Source organism: Diplodia seriata, assembly GCF_021436955.1.
Source record: "Diplodia seriata strain FDS-637 chromosome Unknown scaffold_1, whole genome shotgun sequence".
In the NCBI taxonomy this organism is placed as follows: domain Eukaryota; kingdom Fungi; phylum Ascomycota; class Dothideomycetes; order Botryosphaeriales; family Botryosphaeriaceae; genus Diplodia; species Diplodia seriata.
In genome coordinates, this window is record NW_027117308.1 from 3,332,277 (window position 1) to 3,345,210 (window position 12,934).

The 12,934-nt window shown below is 57.3% G+C and overlaps 6 protein-coding genes across 6 annotated transcripts; 3 read left to right on the top strand and 3 right to left on the bottom strand.

The window, feature by feature from the left end:
- Positions 1-849: 849 nt before the first annotated feature.
- Positions 850-1,404, bottom strand: SLS55_000957 (uncharacterized protein; the record flags this gene model as incomplete). The annotated part of the gene is made up of 1 exon (XM_066772462.1): positions 850-1,404. The coding sequence occupies one exon, from the start codon at positions 1,402-1,404 to the stop codon at positions 850-852; it is 555 nt and encodes a 184-aa protein (XP_066637741.1).
- Positions 1,405-1,452: 48 nt separating this feature from the next.
- Positions 1,453-1,964, bottom strand: SLS55_000958 (uncharacterized protein; the record flags this gene model as incomplete). The annotated part of the gene is made up of 2 exons (XM_066772463.1): positions 1,453-1,739; positions 1,790-1,964. 2 exons carry the CDS (start codon positions 1,962-1,964, stop codon positions 1,453-1,455), a joined length of 462 nt encoding a protein of 153 aa, XP_066637742.1.
- A 1,181-nt stretch (positions 1,965-3,145) lies between these two features.
- On the bottom strand, positions 3,146-3,613 carry SLS55_000959 (uncharacterized protein; the record flags this gene model as incomplete). The annotated part of the gene is made up of 3 exons (XM_066772464.1): positions 3,146-3,250; positions 3,309-3,510; positions 3,573-3,613. The coding sequence occupies 3 exons, from the start codon at positions 3,611-3,613 to the stop codon at positions 3,146-3,148; spliced, it is 348 nt and encodes a 115-aa protein (XP_066637743.1).
- A 935-nt stretch (positions 3,614-4,548) lies between these two features.
- On the top strand, positions 4,549-5,390 carry SLS55_000960 (uncharacterized protein; the record flags this gene model as incomplete). Its single annotated transcript, XM_066772465.1, has 2 exons — positions 4,549-4,687; positions 4,741-5,390. The coding sequence occupies 2 exons, from the start codon at positions 4,549-4,551 to the stop codon at positions 5,388-5,390; spliced, it is 789 nt and encodes a 262-aa protein (XP_066637744.1).
- Positions 5,391-6,109: 719 nt separating this feature from the next.
- On the top strand, positions 6,110-8,233 carry SLS55_000961 (uncharacterized protein; the record flags this gene model as incomplete). Its single annotated transcript, XM_066772466.1, has 1 exon — positions 6,110-8,233. The coding sequence occupies one exon, from the start codon at positions 6,110-6,112 to the stop codon at positions 8,231-8,233; it is 2,124 nt and encodes a 707-aa protein (XP_066637745.1).
- A 1,283-nt stretch (positions 8,234-9,516) lies between these two features.
- SLS55_000962 (uncharacterized protein) lies at positions 9,517-12,849 on the top strand (the record flags this gene model as incomplete). The annotated part of the gene is made up of 2 exons (XM_066772467.1): positions 9,517-11,129; positions 11,886-12,849. 2 exons carry the CDS (start codon positions 9,517-9,519, stop codon positions 12,847-12,849), a joined length of 2,577 nt encoding a protein of 858 aa, XP_066637746.1.
- Between the last annotated feature and the right edge of the window lie 85 nt (positions 12,850-12,934).

Genomic DNA, 12,934 nt, shown 5'->3' on the forward strand with positions numbered 1-12,934 from the left:
TAGCTGACGGGTGATATCGTCCCCTTGGCCATCCCATGATCTATGGAGACCGTGTGACAGTGCGAGCCGAAGAGCTTGGCCAGCCTACCAAGTAATAAGGCTCTGTACATGGCTATCATCATCAACACGGGAAACTCACGTAAAGATAAGCAGAGTCGCTGTATGCACTGCTTACTTTTCTGATACAACCAGCCTCCTCCCTTCTGCCTCATAATGCATCTAAAATAGCGCTGGGTCCATTTCTCACATGGCTGTCGACCGGAGCACTTGATTTTTCTGCGGCGACATCTTTGGCAACTTGGGGAGAATTAACAACCAAAGATAGCCTCTGCTGGGGAGCGGCTCCTACGCTGTGTTGGCTCTTTGTTTTCGGCGAGAAGGCAGAGATGCTACGGCATTCGCTTCCATGTTCGAATCAGATGGAATGGCTCAATGGGTAGAGGCAAAGTGACGGGCGGGGAAAGATGCGGAATGCCTATCGGCTCCCGGCCCGCTTTTCCATTCGGCGCTGTGCTTCTTCCGTCCAAGGCTATTTAAGGGATCGGCAGGTAATGTCACAGAGCTCCCACTGCCTGCTGGACATCATGAAGCCATACTTTTTGGGCTTGGCCTCGGCTTTGCTCTTCCAGGACCATTTCTCCGCCAAGCCACCCTCCAATCCCCCAGTAAGCGAATCGACCACAAATTCTCCCAGAAGCGGCAAGAACTTCCAGCCATGCAGTCAACCTCCAGTTGCAAGATGCAGCCCATCGTAGCGCGGATGGCGACAGATGAGGAAGTTTCCGTTGGTTGTCTGCCTGGAGTCACATTTGTCAGTTTTTGTGTCGAGGATCTGGATACCGAGAACGCTCACGAGCAGATTTTTGTGCGCTCAAAGGGACGATCAGCGAGTCCCGGGAAGATTCCGCGAAGCTCGTCCCGCAGGCTCGTCTCCACATTGAAGGAAAGAGCCTGCGAAGGGTCGTCAACCTTGGTGCGTGGGTAGGACGGCTGGTATGTGCTCGTGGGGTCCTCGGGATCTTGGAGCGTTATCATGTTACGAATGCCAGCGGAACGTCTGAGAATCTTAAGAAGGCCCCCGACTGGAATGAGCAGATTGAAGCCGGTCGACAGATTGGCGTGGCAGGCGATATCCTTGTACTTTTCGTACTCGGCGGGCGTAAGTCGGATGTAGGCGAGGGGTACGGCGTTGGCTTCCAATTGCTGATCGAGCCCGACGAGGCGACCAGACCACGTTCCAGTCGCGAGAATCGTCTTCTCGGTGCGAAGCTCTTGGCTGTTCTCGAGGATGACGACCTCCACACAAGAACGGTCTTCGCTGTACAGAAGGCTCTGCACCGGTGTGCCAATGCTGAACTCAATGTTGGGCTTGGCCTTACAGCGGTCGTAGTAGACTTTCACCATGGCTTCGGCGTCGAACGTGGCGCAGCGCTTGCTGGTGTATCCTTTGACTCAGCTCCTTTGGCGGCCCAGCATCCCCTCGCTTACAGGCGTTGCATGGCTGCGGTGCAAATGGTCGAAGATCTCGCCGTGGTTCGCCAAGTTCTGCCACTTTTGCTTGGGTTGCTCCGTCTTCACCTTGTCAAACATTTGATTCCACAGTGTGTCTAGTTCACCGGGCTTTCCGTCGGTGCAGAAGGCGAATCCGCGCTCGAAGTAATGCGGTGCTAGATAGGGGTCATTCTTGATTAGAGTCTGCGACTTCACCGCCAGCCTTTCGTAGGCCTGATAGACATAGTCTAGGTACATGGTCAGTCTCGCACACACTGTTGAAAGCTGGAATACCAACCTGGACGGATTACCCTGCTGGTATCCACACTTGTGCCATCAACAACCGGGGGCATCAATCGGTCGATCACCGTAATTAGAGTGGTAGGAAAGCGGCGCTCGATAGCGAGTGCAGTAGATAGGCCGAAGACTCCGGCACCAACGATGATGACAGAGTCCGGAAAGGAGGAAGGCATGTTGGACGTAAAATTGCTGTAGAGAGAAGCTAGCAGGTACAACCCACTACCGATAAAGATTGCCTATTTATGTCTCGGTTTGGTATGTTGATACGATATGTAAATGCGGATGGCGTCTCCGCTGCGGTAGCCCATTCCGAAAGCACTTGCGCCGAGGTGGCTGTTTTCGTACCATCTATTGGCGTAGATCACCTTATGTATTTCTACGTGTGCTGTAGTATGATCGCAAAGGATGAGCCTCATCTACGTATGTTATACCATGAAATTGTTGAGGGCACGTACCTATTCTTTCACTGTCAGTCGCGGGCACCCATTCCGCGAGCGGATTCCCTTCCCGCTGAACGGGTGAGTCAATAACCACGCTCCACCATGTCAGCTGCAGATATGTACAGCAAACCGCTCCAAACACAAAGCACAAGTCAGCGCCCCTTTCCCTTGAACGGTCTATACGGCGACGCAGTGCAGTCGGTGAATGAGCACGATTCAACTAAAATACCCGCTGATTCAGTAACGGGGCGCAGGTACCACCACAGCATGCAGACTCCGGCCCGGCACGCACGAAAACCGCACACCACGACACCAGAAGTGGGGGCGCAAACGGATACACACGCCCCCCCTATGTACAGCAGCCGCAGATCCCATCCGCGAATCAGCAGCATGCCGACGGGAAACGAGCAAAGCCCGAATGCGAGGGCTCGAGCTCGAACGCTAAGCCGTACCTACGGATTTCCGGTGGGCGGCGCCCCAAGATCTCGTGGCTGTTCCATCCGCCTCCCCCCTTATTAATTATCATTTACCCCACGCATCTTGGGACCGCCGGATGGCCCGATCTGAGGGACCCCGGCAGCGGGGCTCCACGCCGCGCCACGCCACGACAAGGCTGACCAAGGCTGACGGCCAAGCGCAGGGCACGCCGTGGCGTCGGCTTTTGAAACGGCGCGGTTACCCGGAGATGCGGGAGTCCCTCGCTCGTCGGGTAGGTACTTGAAGCCGCACGCCGCTGACGTTGGCACATGGTGTTGGACGCAATCAGGGTTCAAACTGTTGATATCATTGATTTGGACGTGAGATATATCATCCCGTGTCTACGCGTCTACAAACGTAGCGTGTTCATTGCCTCCTGTCCATAAGCCGTTCATCCATCTATCCAACCACCTCGACCTGCGAGTCACCCCGGCCGTTTAATCAGCCTCCGAGCCGGACGCACCGCACTTCTTGGTGCAGTAGTAGTTCATCTCGTCACCACCAATGTGCTTGCCAGCCGAGCTGCAGGCAAGACCGTCGGCCTGCATTGTCGGAATTAGCATGCAGAAACCACAAGGAACAAGGGAATAAAGCACTTACAAAGGTGCAGTCGGGGCACTGGTCCCACTGGTTGTCTCCGGTGTTGCGAAGTCTGTAGAGGTCGCAGGCGCACTTAGTGGCGTCGGGCAGCACCTCATACGACGTTTGCCAGTTGTAGCTGACGCTCCACGCGGTGCCACCAACGGGTGACGACACCTGGTTCGAGACACATGCCGCTGCGTTGTGGAGGGCTGCGTACGACCTGAAGCAGAAAGTACGGTTAGATTTAGTGGTGTGAAGGAGGTTGTCAGAGGGCCAACTTACGCAGTGGCCAAAGAGAGGACGGCGAGGATGGAGAACTGCATGTTGGAAAGTGATAGTGAGTGACGAGTGATGAGTTGCAGATGGACGGGACCGTAGCGGAGCATTATATACAGGACACAGGATGGGAGCAGCACAGCTCGGCTCTTTGCAACTTGCTCAACGCTCCTTCGCCCCCCGTGGTCTCTTGATATCCGACTCATGCCTCTAGCTGTTGTCTGGTATATGTTAACGGATGTCGCTGCCGGTTGCGGAAGATCTTGCCTGTTTGGCTGTGTAGTGCCCGTTTGTCTCGTATCTGTGATGAGATGGCCGCGGGAAGGGGCGTGCGGTGTTGGGCGCCTATTCCCCAGATCGGTTACTCAGCAGAACGTTGAGTCGTGGAGAGTGCCCGGCACATATAGGCGACACCAAGAGTCAGTTTGGCGCCGCCGCGACTCGCGAATGACGTACGGACAGCCCTGCCACGACAAAGTCCAAGAGCCGCGAAGCGAGTGGCGCACTGTATTTCGCCGCATCTTCCCGGTCGCAGTATGCTTACATTGACGGCATTCGTGCCTTCTCAGCCTCTTGAATGGCTTAAGCTTACTGGGATTTAGGTTTGGGGGTCGCGATGGGTGCTGTTACATAGATATTGCCCAAGCTTGGACGTGCGTTGGTTTCTAAAGAAAGAAGATTCAGGCGCGCGACTTCCCAGCTGTGCTCCGGATGCTCTGGATGTACCTGCTGATCCCATCCTTATCGTGCGCTGCTCACCCGACGTGCCATACTGTGGGGAACAAGTCTGGAGGCCTGAGAGACGCGAACACGAGAATGCTTCGCCCCGGGTCGCGTCTAGTCGCATACAACTGAATCAGCAGATAGAACTCCAGGAATCATGGACACCAATGGACTTCAATCCCAATGGCCTATAAATCTCGCACGCCGTCTCTGCAGTTGAGCGGTATCTCCACAGCACACCCTGTCCATTCTTCCCATCATGATGTACCGCCTCGGTCTTTCCACTCTCCTTCTCGCCACCATCGTTGGTGCCAGCCCTCTTGACAGCAAGCCTGTCGAGTATACCGAGGACTACAACCTCCAGGCGGATGATCTGATCGTTCCCATCGATGGCGTTCGTAAGTTCCCTCACACCTCTTCGTCGACACAGCATTTACTTATGCTGTGACAGCACACGTCATGAAGGAGAGCACCTACCTCTCGCAACTGAAAGCTCAAGGCGTCTCCATCGGTGCGCCCGAGCTGGACCCGTCTTGGATCACTGTCGATGCTCGCGACATCCCCGACCTCGAGGCGGTCCCGTACAACAGCCTCGAGAAGCGCCAGGCGTCGTGTGACCAGACCTTCTCCATGGTCACGGACAAGGAGGAGACGTTCGTCGACTGGGACGTGCAGATGTCGGCCGTGGCGTGCGCCGTCGGCGACATGGACATCAGCGTGTCGTCGGGCTACAGCGTGTCCAACGCCATCGGCGGCAGCGCGGGCGTCGACCTCAAGTTCGTCAAGGACCGCCTCGGCGGCACCCTCGGCGTCGACTACACCCGCACCTGGACCACCCAGACGTCCACCATCACCAAGGGCACCGTCAAGAGCGGCAACTGTGGCGTCATGATCACCAAGCCCATCACCACCCGCCGCTCCGGCCGCCAGTTCAAGGGCTGCATTGGCGCCACCACCGAGACGGGCACCTGGTATGCCGACAGCCACGATGAGGGCAGCTACAACGGCGTCAAGTGGATCGCCGGTGCCACCTCCATGTGCGTCAAGCCGGGTGACAACCCACCGCTCTCTCGCTGCAACGGCTCGGGCAACTTTATCTAAGTTGATCTGGAATATGGACCAACACCTGTGCTCCTGGGAGCCGTCGTTGCGGGGAACGTCTCTTCATTGTCATGCTTAGATATCCCAAATGATAGACATCTTTTCTTCCCTGTGATGCAGTACTCGTGAGGTCTTTGGATAGCTTACTGACATGGCGGTATTTCGTCGGGTCAGAGCGGTGTAGCTGGTTGAATCAACCTGATCCGGACAATTGCGCGCCTTTGTGTCGCAGATGTAATCCAGCACTTCGATTCAACTGTCTACAGCTCATTTGTTTTGAAACAATTGTGGTCGAAGACGCTAAGATTGACAAGGCCGCCAATGAGATGTCATTCTGGCCCCCAACGCCAGGCAGCAGAGGAGCAGAAGCCAATGGCGTGCACAGCCACACCCAGCGCTAGGCCTTTTTAAAATGCAACACCGCAGCCTTACCGGCGCAGGAGCTGCGGTGTGGGACCGGTAGCGACCAAGAAGGCGATGATTAGGACTAATTCCAACACCGTTGTGGGGGCTGTGTGCCATTCCAGCCTGCTGTTGCCTTCCCGAACCATACTATGCATTCTCTATTTAAGCGTTCCTCTTTGCCTTCTCACACAAGCTCCAGCAGGGACATCAGCATCAGCCTTTACAGCTGATTGCGTCACCTTCTCAATTTTTTGCATTTTTCATACTTATTCGCGCTTCCCCTCTCGTCTTTCCCGTAGACGCCAACTGTCACCATGCCGTCGCAGGACGTCGCCGTATCCAAGAACGATGTTGAGCCATCGCCCAGCACTATGAACGAGTTCATACCTCTCCTCTACAAGCTGCTCTTGAAGACCACGGACAAGACTTCCGATCAAGAAACACCCGACAGCTCAGACAGCGAAGGCGACAATTCATCCAAAGAGGAAAAGGACATGCCCGGATCCAAGGTCTCGATCAAAGCACTCGTTGAACGCCCGGACAAGGAGAACGGAGAGCTCGAGATCATCGAGAAGGACAAGTACTTCAAGCCTCAAAACGACAAGAACTTCGCCGGCCACGCTCTGGTTACCAAGCAAACCTTCAACGCCCAGAGGAATCTCGAGAAAACAACTGTCGAGATCAACTCGCCTCACATCCGAGCCGCGCTCAAGGATGTCGTCACGTATTACCCATCGGAATCCCTGAAGTTTGGCGAAGCGGACTCAGTCATCTACCAAAAACCGTATGCCATGCTGCACCACCACAAGGACGAGCTTGCCCAGTACGCGGCAAAGGCAGTCGAGTCCGCACACCCCGAGGCCGAGGCCGTCACGGCGCACACGAACCTCCTTCTAGATTTCCTCGATACGGAAATGGGCGATGATGGTCCTGCCCTCCGAACGCTGACCCAGTCGGGCATGATCACCTTCAACCTGCTCTGGGCAATCTTCAAACCCGGCGACGTCTTGTTTGCATCCGAATGCGGCCACCCGCGTCTGTATCGGTGCAAGAAGGCGGCGTATGGGAGCGTGATGCCGGGCGGGAAGTTCTTCGACGTCACTTGCGAGTTCACCAACAGCGACGGCGTGAGAGCCGGTACCTCCACCGTCAGCATCAGGATTTGGCAGGGCGAGGTTTTTGTTGGCACGGGGAGCACTGCCATCGACCACCTCCCGTTGTTCCCGTTGAAGTTCTTGCAGGGGCAGGAAAACATCAAGGAGCTGCTCACGGAGCGAGGCAACCGCTACCTGGGCATCACCGGCGTCAGTACATGGGACTACGAGGGGCTGTTCCTGTTCCTGAAGAAGCCCCCGTACGACTACTACAACGAGTGTGCATCATTCGACGGCATCTGGCTCCCTCGATCGGCCTCCCACCGCGTCGTTGTAGATCCGAAAACCTTCATCGAAGAGGCATCAAAGCAGGCTTCCCGTTTCGACGACGATAGCGACGACGATGATGACGATGACTGCGAGGGAGGTTGCAGTCGAGGCAAGCCCAGCCAAAAGCCTTCAGCATTCTCCAACTCCACCGCAGACCCTCTGTTCTGCCCTCCCTTCGTCTTCGGCTTCTCGCTGGAGACAAAGGAATGGTGCAAGCTGTTCATCGACTGCCTCGCCCCGGTCAAGTGGGTGCCCAACGCCATGGCGTCCCTTATCATCCCCGACGCCCAGCGCTCCCTCATCCAAGCCCTCGTCACCTCCCACCGCTTCCCGGAGAACGCGCGCAACGAAGCCAGCCTCAAAGGCAAGGGTCTCATCGCCCTCCTGCACGGCACGCCCGGCAGCGGCAAGACATTGACCGCCGAGCTCGTCGCCGAGCAGACCCGGCGGCCGCTCCTTAAGGTGTCCACAGGCGAGCTCGGCAGCTACGGCCACCGCATCTCGTCGGAGCTGCAGGGCCTCCTCACGTACGCCTCCATCTGGCACGCCATCGTCCTCATCGACGAGGCCGACGTCTTCCTCGAGGCTCGAAGCAGCGGTCCCGACCAGTTCGCCCACAACAATCTTGTTGCTATTTTCCTCAAGCAGCTCGAGTACTTCCAGGGCATATTGTTCCTGACCTCCAACCGCGTCGCCATCTTCGATCCCGCCATCCGCTCGCGTCTGCACCTCGCCCTGCAGTATTACGCGCCCGATGCCCAGCGGAGGAAGCAGATTTGGAGGCAGCAGCTGGAGCGCGTCGAGCCGGCCGACAAGGACTTGGATGTCGAGAGCGTGGTGGAGGTGACGCACCGCGTGGAGATGAACGGGAGGGAGATTTCTAACGCGGTGAACACGGCGCTGACTTTGGCGAAGAGTGGGGACGGGAAGCTCGGGTTGGAGCATCTGGAGATCGTGCTCAAGGTGTGGGATGAGTTTGAGTCTACTCTGAGGAACATTGAAAGCAGCTCATAGGTTCAGTCAAAACCAATGCCATATGAGACTCCAATCAAGTAACAGTTTCCTGTTGATGCGTGGGATATGTGTTCCTGTACTGGCGCAATCCAAAAATTGAGCAAAGGAGAGACGATCCCATTGGCACTCGTATCGGGAAGTCCGCAGCCGCTCGTAGCTCCGATGTATCTCGCCACAACTTCGCAAAGAATAAGTTCCATATGGTTCTTTCGGAGGCTGGGCAAATGATATAAAGGCTCATACAGAGACTAGTAACAGCCGTTGTGGTAGGTTACGGGTGCCCGGTGGATCAGCCGAGCTAGCGCATCGTATTTCTGGGGGAACGACTGCTAGGCGACACCAAAGATAGCAACGCTAGACCAAAGATTTCCCGTCTTGAGAAAGCGCTACACCACCTAACCATGGACTGGCTCCGCCACCTACGAAAGTGTTTACCACTGCTGGTGCGGAAGCCACCCATTCTCTCCTGACCTCCAGCAGATGTTCGTATTCTGGCATCTCTTATTGGTAAAGACCCTCACTATGCGCTCGGGATTGAGGGGCACTCTCGGCCGGGCCGCCGTATCCGTGGAAGCTTGTGGTAGTTTGACGCGGCATCGCACTCCGCCGCCCGATGGCGAAGGACAGTGCGTAAAAGTGATCTCTACATGGGATTCCAATGTACATTGTCCACGGTCTCCAACACTAGAGATCTCTACCGATGCGGGACTAATATTAAATTGATCGGTATTCATGTAGGTACGGTTTCGTGGAACTACCATGTAGGCTTGTCGCACATATGTAGAGTCCGATGGACGGAACGGCAACTGCTGAATCCAAGAAAAATATTCTTACAGATTGTATTGCGGGTGGCATCGATGGAGGTACCCATCCAACGTAGTGCGAGCGGACTTCCGGAAGGAACGTATCCGAGAACTCGACTTGAAAGCCAGGAACGGGTCGCTGAAGCTCACATGACGGTTAGCGGCCTCGATACGGTTTGCTAGACTCGACAAGCAGCATCGGCGGAGAATATTACCATTCAACTCCACAACTCCAGCCGCCATCACATACGAAGCGCCACGGCGCCCGTATATGCTACGAGTGCCCCACAACGCTGTCGTACATTTGGAAATAGCCAGGAAATTGCCAGATCAATGGCATCATCATATTTATTGATTCCAGAGCAAGTCAACTATTTATTCCAGCGTGAGCACCAGCCTCAAGTCCACACTCAACAAAACACTCGCTCACTAGAAATCTACCAGCAATCCACCTTCTCTGTCGCACCGATCGCTATCAAAATGCGCCGCTTCTTCTTCGTTGCGGTCCTGGCCGGGGTTGCATGCGCAACTCCCCCTTCATCTGTCATCGTTAATACCCCTCCTCCATTGAGCCCTATTCAGCCTCCTCCTTCGTCTTCGGCCGTCAGCATCGTCTCTTCGCAGGCTTACAGCGTGGAAACCCACCCAACAAGCTCTGGAATTATCACTCCGAGCGTCTCCCAAGGTTCATCCAGCCTCTACGTCACGTACCCGACAACTCCCGTCACAATTGACACAATTATTCCACCGAGCTCCAAGAGCATTGGTTCTTCCTCGAGTGCCAGCTCTGTTTCTAGTGGTAGCTCCATTTCTGCTGCCAGTTCCAGCCTCCCTACCAAGGAGCCGCCGAAGCCGTCCACAACAGATGTTACCATCTACACTACGGTCACGACGTGCCCTGTCACCAAGACCATGACCGACGACAAGTCTTCGACCTACATCACCACCCAGTTGACGACCAGCACCATGACCATTACATCGTGCAAGGGCGGCTGCTCCCAAACACCCACTCCGTCTGCAGGGACTTCGAAGATTGCAACCACGTCGTACTACACAACGACGGTCGTCACCACCGTCTTGACTACCGTTCCCTGCTCAACTGCGACGGGCCACGATGGCACGAAGACGCTATACTCGACCTGGATGACCGAGTCTCACGTTCCCACCACCGTCATTTCCACCGTCACGTCTGTGTCGACTGCGAACTCCAAGCCTCCGGCCAGTGCCCCTCCGTCAAGTGCCCCACCAGCCCAGCCCAGCTCGAAGCATGAAACTGTGTCGGCCACCGGTGTGGATACTTGCAAGCCCACCACGGTCTACGTCACCCTTCCCATGGCCACCACCACCGTCAGCGTCGGTCTCGGCGTTCCCGTCTCGTTCACTGCGCCTGCTTCGTCTTCGCCCATCAAGCCTTCATCTGCAGCAAGCAGCAAACCCAGCCAGCCTTCAAGCGCCACCACCAAGGCTTCGGCATCCAGCACCCAAGCCGTGCCTTCGGCATCGGCAAGCTGCAACGCCTGCCAGCAGCAGGAGAACGCGTGCCGCTCTACGGGCAGCCCCGTCATCTCGTTCTGCTCCGCCCAGCGCGCCTTCTGCGACGCCACGGTCGCATCCGGCTTCACCTACGGCACCGACTGCACCGCCATCGACAACGCGTGCCGCAGCTCCGGCGACCCGAACCTGGCCTTCTGCAACGCCCAGCTGAGCAACTGCCAGACGGGCAACAAGTCCAGCTTCGGCGCCGCGCCCGCGTGCCCCAAGCCTTCTGGCACGAGTAGCAGCGCTGTCGTGCCATCAGCCTCATCCAGCAGCATCAGCATCAAGCCGTCCACCACCAGCAGCAGTGCCCCCGCCTCGACAACGACGGCGGCGGCCGCTGCCACCTGCTCGGACGCGAAGAACAAGTGTCTTGGCTCGGGCGACCCCAACCTCGCGGCGTGCAACGCGCAGGCCGCCGAGTGCTGCGAAAAGGCCTACGACAGCTGCCGCTCGACGGGCTCTCCCAACCAGGCGTACTGCAGCGCGGAGCGCGCCAACTGCTTCGGGTCCGTCGGCCTCGGCAGTCTGCTCTCCACTTCTTCTTCGTCCTCCGCGTCGGTGCCCACTGCTTCATCCGCCACCACTGCGCCAGCCAGCCAGACCGGGGCGAGCAGCACTGCTCCCGCCCCCACTGCTAGTGCCACGGGAACGGCGGCCGCGTGTGCGGACAAAAAAAACACTTGCTTGAGCTCCGGGGACCCGAATATTGCGGCTTGCAATGCCCAGGCGCAGGAGTGCTGCGAGAAGGAGTATGATGCTTGCCGCTCGACTGGAGACCCCAACCAGGCCTACTGCAGTGCCGAACGCGCCAACTGCTACGGCTCCGTTGGCCTTGGTGACCTTCTGAGCGTTTGAGGTGGTTTTTTGGCCGAGTGCGGGACTTGATCAGCCCCAGAACGTACTTGGGTATCAGTGAAGGTTCCTTTTGAAGTAGTGTTAGTATTTGGTACAAACAACATGTTGAATTCCACGCGTGTCACATTGCCTATGTCATGAAGTATTCCGGTGTTCTGGCGTTGGGTATGTCTGCACTTCCCCCGCCTCTCGGCTAACCCGATGACGCCCTATGACAAGATGAGTCACCTATTATCTTTTAAGAGCAAGTGCTGGTCCCGTGTGTGCATCAATGAGCAATAATCCCAACATCACTAAAATGGCTACTTCCATCATCCCTTTCGGTGCGAGATCCCATGCCCACCCTTTCAGATCCAGCCAGCTGACAACACCCAGTCACGCTCGACGTTTTCACCGAAGAGAGGTAGAGAACAACATCAAAACACCATCCATACGACTAACAACCACCCGCCCAGATTCCGCGGCAACCAACTCGCCATCGTCACCCTCCCGGACGCCGACTTCATCTCCAAGTCCCGAAAGCAGCAGATAGCGCGCGAGTTCAACTTCTCCGAGACCGTCTTCCTCCACCGCCGGTCGTCGGACCCGTCGTCGTCATGGGCCATCGACATCTACACGCCCGAGGCCGAAATGGTCTTTGCCGGACACCCCGTGATCGGCACCGGCCACTACCTCTTCTCCCTGCTCAAAGGGCTGCCTCCCCTCGCCTCCTCCCCCGGTACTGAGGAGAACGCCGCCCGAAACGAGCTCGTGCTGCACACCCGCGCCGGCCCCGTCTCCCTACGCCACGACCCCGCCACGCGCCTCGTGTCCGCGTCCATCCCGCACGACGTGCACGAGCACCACCGCGCCGCGCCGACGACGTCGTGGCACCAGCTGCTCGCAACCCAGCCCCCCGCCCTACGCACCCTCGTCGAGCGCGGCGACCCGGAAAACCTACAAACGACGACCTTCCCCACCGTCTCCATCGTCAACGGCGTCACCTACGTCCTGTGCGACCTGACCGCTCACCCGCCCGACGTCTTCGCCGCCGTCCGCGCCGGCCCGAGTCCGGAAGTGTCGCTGGACGACGGCTGGGCGCCGGGTTTTGTTGGTGTTATGTACTACCGCGTGCTGGACGACGGCGTGGGCGCGGGCGATGACGTCGTTAGGCTCCGCGTGCGCATGGTGGCGATCGGCCTGGAGGATCCGGCGTGTGGGAGCGGCGCGAGCGCGCTGTGTGCGTGGCTGGCGCTGCAGAGGGGGAGGGGGAGGGGTGGGGCAAGGGTAAGGTTTGAGCTCGAGGAGGGGACGGAGATTGGGAGGCAGAGTTTCATCGGGGTCGAGGTTGTGTTGAACCGAGGGGGTGATGGGGTGCAGGAGGTTTGGTTGATGGGGAAGGCGGCGTGGGTGACGAAGGGCGAGTTTTTTGGGGTGTAAGAAGGCGGCGTTGGGTGAGGTGGGCGTGTTTCTTGGTCGGGTAACAAGGCTCCCCGAGTAGATGGTGACATTAGCTGTGGCATTG